At 36.6% G+C, this 15349-nt stretch overlaps 2 protein-coding genes across 4 annotated transcripts in view; both read left to right on the top strand.

The window, feature by feature from the left end:
• The first annotated feature begins 2571 nt into the window (after positions 1-2571).
• LOC112515887 (E3 ubiquitin-protein ligase RGLG2-like) lies at positions 2572-10378 on the top strand. 3 transcript variants are annotated; one of them, XM_025122846.1, is made up of 12 exons: positions 2572-2809; positions 3463-3792; positions 4130-4214; positions 4289-4429; positions 4520-4633; positions 4734-4831; positions 6179-6258; positions 6352-6457; positions 6562-6689; positions 7334-7553; positions 8880-8936; positions 9975-10378. In XM_025122846.1, the coding sequence occupies exons 2-12, from the start codon at positions 3493-3495 to the stop codon at positions 10053-10055; spliced, it is 1410 nt and encodes a 469-aa protein (XP_024978614.1). In that variant the 5' UTR covers positions 2572-2809; positions 3463-3492; the 3' UTR covers positions 10056-10378. The 3 variants fall into 3 exon arrangements, with proteins under 3 accessions (XP_024978614.1, XP_024978615.1, XP_024978616.1); XM_025122847.1 differs by lacking the exon at positions 2572-2809 and adding an exon at positions 2828-3282; XM_025122848.1 differs by lacking the exon at positions 2572-2809 and adding an exon at positions 3307-3376.
• Positions 10379-11257: 879 nt separating this feature from the next.
• Positions 11258-15349, top strand: part of LOC112515888 (pentatricopeptide repeat-containing protein At4g35850, mitochondrial) — a 7963-nt gene continuing 3871 nt past the window's right edge. The window contains exons 1-8 of the mRNA XM_025122849.1: positions 11258-11349; positions 11437-11572; positions 11657-11819; positions 12148-12213; positions 12328-12425; positions 12683-12800; positions 12887-13096; positions 14042-14118. Coding sequence (XP_024978617.1) covers positions 11325-11349; positions 11437-11572; positions 11657-11819; positions 12148-12213; positions 12328-12425; positions 12683-12800; positions 12887-13096; positions 14042-14118 — 893 coding nt within the window. The 5' untranslated portion in view covers positions 11258-11324. The remainder of the gene's footprint in view (positions 11350-11436; positions 11573-11656; positions 11820-12147; positions 12214-12327; positions 12426-12682; positions 12801-12886; positions 13097-14041; positions 14119-15349) is intronic.

Raw genomic sequence — 15349 nt, 5'->3', positions numbered from 1 at the left:
TATTATTTAATACTTTTTATTATATTATTTATATTAATTAACATAGTGGATTGTTAAGAAGCTGTTTTAATTATATTATATAATTTTAAGATTATCTAATTTTTTAGCATTTTTTTTGTCATTTAACATTTTTTTAACTATTATATCGGTTAGTTTAAGCCAACACGAGCTATTTTAGCAATAGTGCTCAAATTTTACCAACAAACAACTTATTTCGTAGTTTGTCAAATATAATTGTAAGTTGATACATCAGTTGGGGGAATGATGGATGTTTTATAAGAGATTGAATATCTTATATATCAAACGCGTTTTAGCCCCATGAGCACATATGTGGACAAAATGAACAATATCTGATACGATTGACACAGATGTTACAAATGGTACCAGATTTGGAAACCAGAATGGTGGGCCAAATGTTGAACTCCCAAAGGTTATGATTGTAAGACCCCACATTGATTAGGTAGATGAACGAATATGGCTTTATAACAAGCGACCATTCACCTCCCTTATCAGATGTGTGTAGATAAAATAAACAATATTTATGATATAAATATTTCTAAATATATTTTCAACAATAAGAAACTTTGAAAATAATTATTTAAATTGAAAAATAATATTTTAATATTATAATCAATGATGAATTTTTCAAAATAAAAAATATCTGAGAGATGATTATAATTGTTTTTAAGATATTGAATTTTGAATTCAAATAAATTTTAAAAAGTATGTGGAAGATTCTTTTGTAATAAGAGTAAATTACGGATTTGATCTAATTTAGTTTACACTTTCTTTCACAATGGTACCAATATCTCAAAATAAATACAGATTTGGTATCTTTGGTATATTTTACGCACCTATTGAGTCCCTAACTCGAACATCCATTAAATATCTTTATCAGGCTAGTTAAGTCTAAAGACGTTTGGGTCTTTTTCACTCTTTTTGTATTTTCCCTCGTAGGGATACACACATGCACATGTATATTATAGAGTAAAGATGCATATTTGGTCCTTGTGGTTTACATCTTTGGCACCAGTCACCATCTTCGACCATGGTCTTGTACTCGCACGTATATGCACGCACACCAGTTTGCAACCTCGTCTCCACCCATTTATTAGTCTCACCCTGTCTCATCCCCTTCCCCGTTGACCCATTGTAATCCCATCTCCATCTAAACCCATCGTAATCCTGTCTAATCTAAACCTCTCATGTATTAACCCTTTTCTCTTTGTATTTCCTTACAACCCCTTCATCAGAAGTTGCAGGCAATACTCGATGATGGCGAAAGATGAAGATGCAACGGGTTTCACTAGCGGGAGTGGTTCAACGATGATCAAAACTTAAACACTCAAAATCGAAACCCATATTCAGTAGCTTCGTTGCCATCTATTGGAAACTAAAACACCGTGAAGATGTCTCCACCCATTTCTTCGTCTCCGATGATGGTGGAGTGGCTTTGAGGAAGCAACATGTAGGGAGGAAGTTGCAGGTGGTGGTCGGTGTGGAGCTGCAGGTGGTGGTGGGTAGGGGTGCTAAAAAACCTGACCAACCGGTTCAACCTAATCAACCCAGCCCAAGCCCAACACGAAATAACTCAATCCGATGTCTAATCGAGTTGTAAAATTGTCAATTTGTAGGTATTGGGTTGATATTGAGTTAGTATTATTTGAACCCAACCCAACCCGATATCATTTTATTTATTGGATTTAATATGATTGTTGAATTTCTATTAATATGTACATTAAACAATTACACTATTATGTATGCTCTTCATATACACATATTTTCAATCTATTCACATCTTTATATAACCCATTCGTATATATGTTTAGTAACAGTAAACATATATTTGTAAATTGAGAAAATTAACTGAATGTGATATACATAAGAAACATAGATAAGTTGTATCAAATGGTTGATGATGAAAAAGAAATTATGAGTAGAGAAATAACATATTATAGGTTAGAAAAATATTTTAATATACTAAAATATCAAATCGACTAACCCGTACGGGTGGGTTGGGTTGCACTTTGGTTCGGGTTGGATTGAGTTAATATTTTTTAAACCACACACATTGAGTTGGACTGTTCAAATGTCTTCAACCCAATCCATGAGCACTCCTAGTGGTGAGCATGGTCAGGATTGGAGCTGCAGGTGGTGAATGTATCATATGCATGAGTATGTATATATGTGAATGTATCATATGTATGAATGTGTGTGTATATATGTGTTTAATTTATTATTTAATATTAATGAGTAGTGTTTTAAAATTATGTAATAAGATAAATAACAAGAGATTAAAAGACTAAAATACCCTTAAATTTAACTGGGTTAATAAAATCTTTTTGATTTCGTCTCAATACATATCAAAGATACCAAAGGTGTATTTATTTTGATTTTTAGACGATGGTTGTTAGAAAGTGTAAACAAGTATCCCTAATTTACTCCTTGCAGTGATATAAATATTTTGACCATAAAAAGTCGCCTTTTAGCATCTTATTATAAGGCATCTTTTATCTATTATGTGTGGCCTACACCCTTACTTACACTTGCATCCAATTCAAATGATTTGGCACTAAAAAAATTAAAGAAAGAATCAACAAAGAAATTGGGGAGACTTCTTAGTTCATCCAAACATGTGCGCAGTTCGATCAAACAAAGATTTCAAAAGGCCAGCTGATTAAGTGAATCAAAAGTGTTGTTGCTTTTGGGAGACAATCGGAATCAGAATCGGAATCCTCTATTGATGCTTTGAAAAAACTTAAGAGTGAAAAGAACAGCAACTGATGGTGTTTTGATCTATTTAATCCAGGTTTATATATCTGAATCATTCATGTAGATTCATCACTTCATTTTTTATCTCCAATTTCAAATTGCCGATTACAACAATTTCGGAACGTCAGTGGCGGTGCGTTTGTTCTAGATGGCGGTGGCGCTGCTAAATTTACTCTAAATCGGTGGTGGTTGTTCGATCGAAATTTTCAGATCTAGTTTCGTAATTGTTCTTAAATTCAAGTCGTTCTTGTTTTAACATTGGTGATATAAGAGATGTCTTAGATATGCGTATGCCGTATGTTGACGTTCATATATGGAAAGTGACTAACCAATAAATTTGCTCTAGAAGGGTGTCTTATTCTTTTCCAAAAAGATAACAAGTGAATTTGTAGTCGTACACGAAATCAATGCAGATAATAACTTAGTCCATACTCCATAAGTATGATGATGTCGGCGAAGCTTCTTTGTAACCGCTTCTTAGGGTTCGTGGAAAACATCTTGCCTGCGTAGGTAGAAAGTATTGGTCGTCTTGTAATTTCCAGGCTATTTATCTTTCCGTTGGCTATTCGAAAAAGAAAATTCTTCTGTTTTTGCTATATATATGGTGCTCTTATTCGGTTTTACATTCCAACCATCACCGTTTGTTTTCGAGAAGGTTGCTTCAAGAAAGATTATATTGGAATCTTGCAGATTAATTGATTTGATTCCATCGGATTGGATATGGGGGGCAAAAGTTCAAGAGAGGAGCGGCCGAGGCAGTCACCATCATTTCAATCAACGTCATCTTTTACTGGAAGTCAGTATGGCGGCTATCCTCAACAAACTTATTCTTATCCCCCTCAAGACATTCAGAATTACCCTGTTCAGGAGGCTTATCCGGCTTATCCACAACACTATCCTGCCACTGTACCTGCTGCTCCATCTCCTGCTCCGGCCTTTGGAGGTCAAACCCATAGACCCCAGAAGAAGCTTGACCGGAGATATTCAAGGATTGCCGATAATTACAGTTCATTGGAACAGGTAAAATTGCATGCAATTTTCTTACACAGTTTGGAAGATATGATGTAAAAATGATCTATTTCTTTGTGAATATTAGGATCCTATGATCGGTTGGCATATATGTCAATCTTAAATGAATTTGGAGAATGTTATGCAAATGGATCTTGTCTTTAATACTTGGGGGTAGATTCTAGTATGCTGGTTCTTGGGGAGATTTGTTTTCAAAAGATACATCATACTTTTCTAATACAGTTGATTTTGTCGTAGCATGTGCAAATTAGGGCTGAGAATCAGTTTCTTGTAGTTTTGGTTAGAAGCTTCCTCTGTTAATAGAATGATAATTTCACTTATTGCGCAGGTGACTGAAGCTCTTGCTCGAGCAGGGCTCGAGTCTTCTAACCTTATTGTTGGTATTGACTTCACCAAAAGCAACGAATGGACCGGTAACATCACTATCCTTGTTGTTTCCCATTATAATGCTGAAAAAATAACTTGCTATCCATGTACTGCTAAATAGGTTCAAGGTCTTACAACAGAAGAAGTCTACATCACATTGGAGATGGTTTGAATCCGTACGAGCAAGCAATAACCATTATTGGGAAAACATTAGCTGCCTTCGATGAGGATAACTTGATTCCTTGTTATGGTTTTGGAGATGGTACGGTTTTGTTAGCTAGTAATTATAGTCTATGGTGATAATGCAATGAATATGGGTTTGTAAATTTTATGTTTTGCTACCAACTGGCAGCGTCAACACATGATCAAGATGTTTTCAGCTTTTATCCAGAAGAGAGGTTTTGTAATGGATTTGAGGAAGTCTTGACTAGATACAGGGAAATTGTCCCTCATCTAAAGCTTGCAGGTATGAGTTACACTACTGTTTCCCTTTGTATCTTGCTTACAAAGTAAACTTTAGCCACCGGTTCTTTTAAGCTGTATGATTATTTGTCATGCTGCTGCAGGACCAACATCATTTGCACCTGTCATTGAGCAGGCTATGACTATTGTTGAACATACTGGGGGCCAGTATCACGTGTTACTGATTATTGCAGATGGGCAGGTAGTTCTCGTTGGTCAATATGATTATTTGAGTCCCTTTGGCTTTTAAACTGTGCATGATTGGATGTTGATCAGTTGATGTCACACTAAGGAGCAGTATTTTGCAACTATAGTGATGGAGTGTGACTGGTATGCACTGCCACGTCTGTAAATCATAGTTGATGATAGTGTATAATAATTTTCATAAAAGATGAATCATTATGGATGCAATTACAAACTACTCTAATTTTTATTTGCATAGGACAGCCACCTTCACAGGATTTCACCATAGATTTTTGTCTTAGATTGATGGCCTGGTTTTTCCTCGCTCCAATATGTTGAGTCTAGGCTTCATGTTTGCACTGATGGACATACCTGCCATGCATAGGGAAACTTCCTTCTCCAGAAATTTCAATCCATATTGTACATAATATGCAATAAATCTGGTAAAATGTCTCTAGCAGGAAATTCACTTTCCGTTCTTATCTGTTGCTTCTAGCGACCTTATAGCTTGAAAGTGTTTACCACCCTTTCTATTTGACCTACAAGGTCTATGATATGTGGATAGAACATGCTCTATAATCATCAATTCCTTCATTCTTGTTAGTTATAATTGGTTGGGTTATCCCCCAAAACTGCTCCAAAATGATTTATCCATCTAATATTCCATGTCATGGACACTTGGACAGTACACGCCTTGTCTTCCCAACAGATCCAGCTGTCTGGGAACCATTAGTATGCCAGCCCAGATTTAGCTTCATTGCTTATGTTATCTGTTTCCATGCAACTCATCCTATTTTAGATGCTTATGTACTTCCTTTTCTCTTCCCCGATAAGTGTTAAACATTGAGATCAGCATAGATCTGTAGACAGCTAATAGTTCTGAACTTTTCATGTAATTAGGAATGGGCTTTCTTGTACATATTTGAAGATCTGTAAACAGCCAATAATTCTGTACTATTCATGCACCAGATTATGGATCTGTAAACAGCGAAATTTCACCAACTTGTGTATGAAAATGTAATCAGGAATCGGCTTGCTTGTACATGTTCGAGGTTATTTCCTTGGATGTAAAGTAGAACCCAAAAGTCCAAAACTTGATGACATCAAGATTCCCAAACCCCACAAGAAACAGAAAAATAAACAAGGAACAAAAAAAAGAGCTTTCTTTTGGCTGAAGGATAGAACAAGTTCTCTTTAGTTTCTAATATTGTAAGATCCAATACGTGAATACCATTTTAGGGGTTTTCTATCACATGCCACATGTCTAAAAAAGTGCTTAGAGGAGATTTATTTAATTAACATCATAACATGGACATTCAGGTTTTATATATTGAATCGTTGCAAGTATAATTATATTGTGGAACAGGTAACAAGAAGTGTTGATACTGAGCCTGGTCATCTCAGTCCACAAGAACAGAAAACTGTAGATGCCATAGTTGAAGCAAGGTGATTGTCTGCAAATGTTTGTACACTATCTTCTACAACTAAAGATGGTTCTATATGCTCATAATGAAGTATTGTACCTCCTTTTCTTTATAGCAAGCTTCCACTCTCTATCATATTAGTTGGAGTTGGAGATGGGCCTTGGGATATGATGAGGGAATTTGATGATAATATCCCCGCTCGCGACTTTGATAATTTTCAGGTAATCAATCATGCTGCATTCGATGTTATTTCCCCTGGGTGTTGGTAGCATTTGGGATATTATTGGTTTGTACATGCTTTAATGTTATTTTACTTTTATGTTAGTTCGTCAATTTCACAGAAATCATGTCCAAGAATGTGCCTCCAATCAGAAAAGAGACGGAATTTGCTCTTTCAGCTTTGATGGAAATTCCTACTCAATATAAAGCAACAATTGAACTGAATATACTAGGGTAATTGACACACTTCTAATTTTTTCACTGTTGCCTCTTGGGCACATAAATTTGACCCTTCGGGGTGCATTTGGTATGCGGGACAGGACGGTACAAAAACTTGCTGGCCCACGTTTGGTGCGACGTTAGACGGGACTGAACAGGATCCGAGTGGGAAAAGTGCATTTCTTTAACCCACCAAAATAAGTGGAAGAATTTTTTTGGGAGATAGGGACAAGATTGGTAAATTATTAAAACTGCCATTGTCAAATTAATACCCTAAAACCTTCCACAATTCTTTCACCTGCTTACCTCACTCCAGTCCCGTCTAGTCCCGTTGGTGTACCAAAATGCACCCTAATCGGGATGGGATAGAACAAAAACTTGTCCCACGTTTGGTGCGACATTTCCTGGAAAAGGACTGGACTGAGGTGAAACAAAAATCATGGAGATGAGACAAGATTGGTAAATTACTAAATTACCTACGTTAAATTAAAACCCTAAAAATCTCCCACAATTCTTTCACCCACTTACCTGACTCTCGCCCATCTAGTCAAGTCCTGTCTGCCTACCAAATGCACCCTTACTGTCTCTTTCTGTTTTTTGAACTTGGTCACATGAATGTGATGCTTGACCCTCTTTCTTTTCATTTTTCAAATTTACAGTAACCAGAAAGGAATTTCTCGGCACAGGGTTGCCCTTCCTCCTCCGATTTATGGTACATCCTCTTTTAGCCGCCCGAAACCATCACCTTCTAGTAGCTTCCAGAAAGGATCACATTCTTATTATGGCCAAAGTAGTCCTCCTCGTGCTGCTCCTTATAATGATCAAATTAGTTCTCAGCCAATGGCTCCACCTGCTCCAAATTCTACTTATGACAATCAGGTACATTTGATTAGTTCTTCTATTGCTTGGTTTCATCCCTACACATGAAATCCTGCACTTTTTGAAAAGAAAAAAGTACCTCTGGAAAATTTATAAATCTTGCAATTTACGTACATAAGTACTCTTTCTTTAAGTATATAATATTTATATACAGTAAATACTCACACACGCTATGAGGTTTGAACTCTTGACCTCCGAGGAGACTAGGATTTGGCAGTAACTTTGATACCGTTGGGCCAATGATCTTTTGGTTAATTTTTTTGTATACAAAGAATTTAAGGAGTACACACCTCCTATGTAACAGCCTAACAGGCTTTTTGGCTTGTATTTTATTGATGTAGGTGGCAATTTTCAACTCAGTTGAAAATTTGGTCACTTTCGGTTATATTTTTATTGGGTTAAATGGGTAAAATTAGAACATTTAACTAAAAAAGGGAAGGGGTTGGGTTATGGTGAGAAGGGTAAGAATTGATCTCCACCCTTGGATCAATCCTAATTGAAGATCAACACTAATGAGATGCAACGGGTCAATTCCAGTAAGGAGAGCAATTGATGGGTGGGGGTGAGATTAAAAGTGATCAAGGTTCTAGATCCCTTCTTACGTTTCTCACACTTCTCACACTAACTGCTATTCTCACACGATCTTTCGTCAAAAGGGAAGGAGCCTAACCATTAAAAAGTAGTGTTTACAATCTCCTACATTGTTCTATTTAAAAAATGGAATCATTTTTTTATTAGTAGTTTTTGCATTCATATTTAATACTCCCTTAGTCCCAAAATAAATGTTCACGTGAAAAAGCCACACAATTTTAGGAATATGTAATCATTACACTTTTTAATTAAGAAAAGGACAATTTTCCACTTAATTATAGAGAGAGAAATTTTCCCATCTCATAATTAAAGGTAGAATGGGAAAATAGACATTTACTTTTGAAAGTAGACATTTATTTTCAGACAAACTAAAATAGTAATGTAGACACCTACTTTGGAACGGAGGGAGCGTATTAGTTACTCTCTCCATCCCAAAAAAATGTCCACAAATCTATTTTAGTTTATACCCAAGCTAGTGTTCACTTTTACAAGCGTTTGCCTTCCAATTCTACCCTTGATTATGAGATGGAGAAATTCATTACTCCCTCTATTATTAAGGGTACAATTGTCATTTAGTTAATTAAAAGGTGTAATAATTACATATTTTTAAGACCGTGTGATGAACTTGAAGAAGTCTTGGCAGGTCAGCCGGGCTCATTTTGATCTCTACTTACTGTTACACTTGTCCTTTCTCGTCATTTCACATTTTCGTGACATTCTGTGTGAACCTTGCAGTTATGTCCCATCTGCCTTACTAACCCAAAGGACATGGCCTTTGGCTGTGGTCATCAGGTAATTCATCTTTACCTGTATATTTTCTTTTTTGAATTATATAACATTTAGAGTAGATACGTTTTTCGTCCCTGGTCTTCATTTATTACATTTTCTTCATCTGTGTGAACCCCTTGCAATTTGTTTTGTTTTTTGTCCCTGTGACTAACAGCGGTTAAAAATCTGTTAAATGAGGGTATTTTTGTCATTTTACCTTTTCTTTAATCACAAAGACTAAAAACGCAAATTTCGACATATACGGCACAAAACACATGCACACACTCACCATCGGTCAGGCTTGAACCCCCACCTCCGAGGTCAAGGAGGTGCGATTACCAGGTAGGCGGGAACGGAGGCGAACCCAAATGGATAAATATGTGCCACCACTTCATGGCTCCGTCGTGAAGGGGAAAAATTGAAGGGTGCCTCCGTATTGTTTAGTTGGGTGCGACCGTATAGTTTTTGAAATTGAAATGTTAACACAAGGGCCAAGGCTTTAATGGTAAGATGGTGAATACTTCTGCCTTCGTACAAAACGCCCAGGTTCGAGTCCTATAGTTGTCAAATTTATTGTTTTTTGTGTACCTTCGGACTCGAACATAGGTCGTTTCTATGTAAGGACAAAGAATCAACTCATAAATCTATACAAATATCGTGAAAAAGAGTAGAGGGTTGTTTGGCAGTTGCTAAATGGTGTGGTGCGACTCTCATGTTAGTGCAAAATGAAATATAATTGTTTGCTAATTATTTACAACAAAGTCAGGGCGCTGAATGGTTAAGTCAGACCCATGATACAAAATCATTCAGAGGGTTTTGAATACATTAGGAAACAAGCTTTTTTTTGTCAAACAAGATTCACCTTTTAACGATTCAGAGGCAGCCTCTTAATGGAACTGTTAAGAGGTAAACAAACAACCCTTAAGATATTTTTTATAACAAATTTGTGCCACCACTTTGAATTTTTTTGCGGGGAAGTGTACCACTGGGCCAATAACATTTAGGTTCCACCTGTATTGAGTTTGTTGCCTTTTAAATTTCTGGACATGTGGTTTTCTGCAGACATGTTGCGAATGTGGACAAACTCTTCAGTTATGCCCGATTTGCAGAAGCTCGATCGAAACTAGAATAAAGCTCTACTAAGCTTGGTTTGTGTTTGTTTAGTTAGTGTTAGCCCAAATTCTTTGAAGGTCGAAAATGTTTCGTGTTTGGTGATTTCTTTTTAATATTTTGGCGAGCTCATGTTGTGGATTTGTAAATGTAAGTCGATACCATGTACAGGTCTCTCTGTTTGGATTTTTCTTTATCGATGGTATTTGAATTTTCTTCATCGTTTTGGCGGAGTTCTTTTTTCCGTGTTGAATTTACCGGCTGATGATGGTTTTTGTCGGGAGTCGGTATTTTGGGGCTGTGTTATGTATTCGGCTTGTTGAAAACTTGTTTAATGTGAATTAAGGGTCATTGCATAGCACCCTCGATCTTATTATCGTATAATATAGTTGTTGGCTATTGGAGTTGAGTGTAATTTTTTCCAATTTTGATTAAAAAAAATAAGAATCATAACATACATGTTTTCTATTTGATTACAACGAACATCAAGGGGTTGTTTACTAAATGTTTATCGGTAGTTGCCATTCTTTTTTACCTTATGGGATAACATTTTCAGCAATCAAAATGGGTTGACGGTAAGCATTTCGATAACTTAGTAAGTGCTTACCGAGGATCCTTGTTTTCCCTTTTATTGGTTAAGATTATGGGTTATTATTTTGTTCATTCGATAAGATAATTGAACCAGTAATCCATGATATTTACTAAAGGTCCTAAAATGATAATTTTTTCATCACCATTTAATGATTGTTGTAGTATATAAACCATCGGAAAATTTGGAATAATTATTTCAAAGGTTTTTTAATATATGTAAGAAGTATATTTTTAATCGGGTACGAGGCCGTTTATCAAATGCTTGCTCGGGTAAGTACTTATTAGTAAAATTTAACATTGTAACATACTTACCGAGTAAGATTTTAGTTCACCAAAATGATAGCATATGCAACAATTTACGGGGTAAGCGTTAACCACAGTAAGAGTCGTCGCTGTTACTTATCGAATAAGACTTTCGGTCATTGTCTTTGCTTCTAGCGGGTAAGATCACTGTCATATTCATTCGATAAGACAATTAGACTTTCTGCCCATACTTGTCTTAAAAGTTAATAAGTCATTTTTGTATATTATTATATTAAATTACTATTAAACGATTATTCACTTAACCTTATATTAAAAATGTTTGATCGAAATAAACTTGCTTCTAATCGTTTTTTTCTTCTTCTAAATAAGCGTATAATTTTGATTTACGAGCTTAGATAGCAAAAGGAGTTCGAAGAGTTCTCTTTCTTCCCAAAACCTCCGGAGAACATGAAGTTCCTCCGTACTATCTCCGGTAGGTTTCCGTTCAATTCCAGTTCATCATTCCTTATTATTATTCATAGTTGGTCACTGATTCCATTTCCTGATTTGTTTTTGTCAGCGAATCGTCAGTCACTGCTCGGAGCCCTTGGCCATCGTCATTTTGCTGTTTCCGCCGATAACTATGCTAAGAGAAACTACGCTAACAATGTGTCGGAATACAACACCGTTATTGGATCTCTCACTTCTCAACGAAGGTATCATTTCTTAATGGTACGCTTTGCGTTTAGGGTTTTTGGGAATTTTCAATGAACAAACCTAATAGGGATGTTTATGTATAGGATTTATTTGCTGAGGGATGTGTATGATGATATGATGTTGGATGGAGTGAAACCAGAGAAAGATACATTTCGCGCGCTGATTGCTGGTAGCATGAAGGGTGTTCGTTTGCAGGATTGTTTCTTCTTCCGTGACCAAATGAAATCCATGGGTTTGATTCCTGATGTACGTTTTTTTACTTGCATCTACACCTCTTAATTCGTAGCTTTTTTGGGACTTGTAAAAATGTTATAACCAACTTTGCATTTCCTTTGGTTTCTTATAGTGTAATATTTATTCTCACAGTTTTCCTTGAGTGAACCGCTATATATAGCTCATATAGCATGACTCTATATCGTCTGATGACTTGATGTATATGGACAGCTTCTCATTTATCCTTTGCTCTTTAGTTCTCATTTTTTTAATGCTCTGCCACTCATACTGTTGTTTGGTGGCCTACATTACTTACTTTCTAACACTTCATTGTCTGGGACATTCCTCATATCGCTTATAGGTTGTTTTGTACAATCTCATGATCTCAACATGTGGCAAGTGTAAGAACTCTGTTGAGGCAACACGGGTACGTATTTCTTGTATCTCTATCATATATTGATAGACTGATCAGACAATAGCATCTTATGGCGTAAATATGATATTATACTCTCCTAACATTTTGATGTCTTTGTAAATGAAGATTTTTGAAGAAATGAAGAAGCTTGAAGTAAAGCCTACCGCACAGACATTTATCTGTCTAATTAATGCATGTGCAGCCGCTGGGCGATTAGATCAAGTGTATGCATTTTATCATTTGCCCAAACATTTTGACCTCTTTGTTGCTAATTGATGCATCACATTGCATTAATTTTGATGACATGATTATGCTTAGAATTTTGATGACATACCATCATGCCTAGAATGGATGATTGTTGGTGTTCATTGCGTTAGGCTATTCATATGAGATTATGACCTTATTATATCTATTACGTTATCTACCCTCTTCATTGGAAACTATTCTTGATGGTTGGATGATATTAATTTCAACATATCAGATATGCTATTATTGGTGATATGACTGCTGCTGGTCTTGGTTTAAACAAATTCTGCTATGCGGGGCTTATAGCTGCACATAAGAACAAGACACCTTTAGCCAAGGACACGGCTGCCAAAGTAATTCGTGAACTATCTTGTAAGATTCTGCATACTTAACTATTTCCCGTTCCAGGAATTAAATTATTTTCATTTCTATGAAAAAGATTTTGGAGCTTGTTGAGCAATCAAAAGGGTGGTCTTCACTAGAAGAGACAAGGGAGAGTGCTGAAAATGTCATGATGGGTATTTCTGAGGAAGAGTTGTACAATATCCCTACTGCTAACTATATTCACAGGAAGGCTGGTTTTGTTCAAAGGTTCTTCACAGTATATCACGTTGCCTTCGACGCTTGTGCGGACCTGAAGGATGTCCAGGTACTATCAAATAGCTTCAATGCATGATAAACAAATTTAAGAAACTCATCGTATTCTGATGAATGCATCTTGATAGCAAAATTTGTTTTTTGGAAAGATCTTGATAGCAAAATTTGTTCTCATAAATTTAGCAAATATAGACATGTAGGAGGCTCAATAAGCTGAAATGATTGAAGAGCACCATCTTATTATCAACAAAATGATGCATCCAAAGGGGTGAATTTTACACATCCACTCCAAACAAAATGCTATATAACAGTATTGGCTGATACCCGGAACATAGGCATTATAGATGGATAAGAATGTTGTTTGGCTATAAAGACCATGTTGGGTATGAGTCAATACTGTTATGTACCATTTTGTTTGATGTGGATGTGTAAGATCTACCCTTCTGATGCATCATTTTGTTGTTTATAAGATGTTGCTCTTCAATCATTTCATTTTGTTGAGCCTCCTACATGTCTTTGTTAGCCAAATTAGTTGTATGAAGAACTGTGTTTTCTGATCACTGATAACTCATGAATAGCAAACCTTTTAGATTCACTTGGTAAGTGTCATAGAGAGATTCATAAACGTGCAAAACCTGATCTATAGCCTAAGAAGTTTATAATACCTTCTCTTATTCCTTTTTTTTTTTTAATTTCTTTTGGAAGCTTGAAAAGACAGTATAAGAGATTGCATATGGTGTTTACTTTATTGTATGATAACATAGTTCAAGTTTTCAAGATTCAGTGGGATGAGGGCAAAGTAACACCACATATATTTGATCCCCTGATAAATTCCTTGTGGAAATGCAGAAAACCTTCTACTTTTATTTCCGTTGTCAATCAGTATTCTTTATTATTTAGCAGTTCAAAATCTCAAGACACAATGCTTATTGAATCTCTAGCATGTGTTTTACTATATATTCAATCTAAACTCTTTTTGCCATGTTGAATGTTGCAGGCAGTGGATGCTCTTCAGGAGATGCTTAAGAAGGATAATAGAAGGCCTGATGTCTTTATCTTGATGCAAATTATGAGGTAACTAAGTTCTAGGAATTAGTTTTGTTGTTTTTTAGACGTCTGCTTAACTATATTACTAGTTAGTGATATGAGGTAGTTACCGAGTTACATGTTTATGTATGCATTAAATGCTGGTTTATATAGAAGAGGAAAATAAATTCTACATGTTGATAGACTTTTTTAAACATGGTGTTCATTGACTTGGAGAAAACCTACGATAGTGTTCCACAGGACGTGATTTGAAGGACCCTGGAGGTGTGAGGGATACCATGGAGCTATTTCGAGGGAATTTAGGATATGCACGAACAAACTATTACTTGTATCAGGATGCAATGGGTAAGCGTGAGGCAGAGTATTTCCCAAATGGAGATAGGGATATATCAGGATTTGACGCTAAGCCCATTTCCGTTTGCTGTGATTTGGAAGAGATTTCACGTGGGATCCAAGGGAAGGTTCTATGGTGTCTATCATTCGCGGACGACATTGCACTGATAGCAGAGGTAAAATGGAGGTGAATGTTAAGTTGGAACAGTGGATGATGGCACTGGCGGCTTGTGCATTAGTCGTTTTAAGACTACATATCTTCGGTGCAATTTTAGTAGGAAGTGTAATGATGAGGGGTGGAAGTATGCATTGAGGGCAAAGAGCCTCCCAGAAGGATAGATTTGAAGTACAAAATTTCATGATCCGAAGAAGGGGGACGTTGAGGATGACGATACACACCACATAAAGGCATGGTGGTTTAAATGTAGGATTTCTATGGGAATGTTGTGTGACAGCCTGACAAGGTCCTGAGAGACTGGAGGGCAAATTCATAAGGTTGCTATTAGACTGGCCTTGTTGCATGGGGCGGACTGTTGGGTGATAAAAAAGCGTATGAAAGGAAGTCGGAAGTTGCAGAAATGAGGATGCCTGTGGCGAAACTATGTTGGTAAGGATACCAAATGGGGTCTTGCAAGTGGAGCTAGGAGTAGCGTCTGCTTTAGGCTCATTCATAGGAGCCATATGTCGGCTACGGTGAGGAGGGTCGAGAGTGTAACAGTCGAGGGAGTGAGGAGGAGCGGAAAGCGAGGAGGACATGAGATGAGCAACTCAGACTGAACATGACGCCTTTAGACATTATCGAAGGCATGACCTCATATAGGAGTTCATAGAGATGTTGGGCTAGTCACTAAGGTAGCAGTTTTTGTGTAAGGACTTGTGGTTATTGTGGTTCGAGAGGGGTTGTGGTGGTAGGGGCGGAACCGGG

The sequence above is a fragment of the Cynara cardunculus genome (assembly GCF_001531365.2).
Source record: "Cynara cardunculus var. scolymus isolate 2C chromosome LG 7, CcrdV1, whole genome shotgun sequence".
Lineage (NCBI taxonomy): Eukaryota > Viridiplantae > Streptophyta > Magnoliopsida > Asterales > Asteraceae > Cynara > Cynara cardunculus.
The sequence above is the reverse complement of the archived record's forward strand: the minus strand, read 5'-3'. Positions and strand labels throughout refer to the sequence as shown.

What these genes read in the sequence shown, in the direction of transcription:
- LOC112515887 (XM_025122846.1), top strand. Translation starts at nt 3,493, where the DNA reads ATGGGGGGCAAAAGTTCAAGAGAGGAGCGGCCGAGGCAGTCACCATCA. An exon ending in GATGCCATAGTTGAAGCAAG is followed by an intron (nt 6,259 to 6,351) that starts GTGATTGTCTGC and finishes TTTTCTTTATAG; the next exon opens with CAAGCTTCCACTCTCTATCA. An exon ending in ATTGAACTGAATATACTAGG is followed by an intron (nt 6,690 to 7,333) that starts GTAATTGACACA and finishes TCAAATTTACAG; the next exon opens with TAACCAGAAAGGAATTTCTC.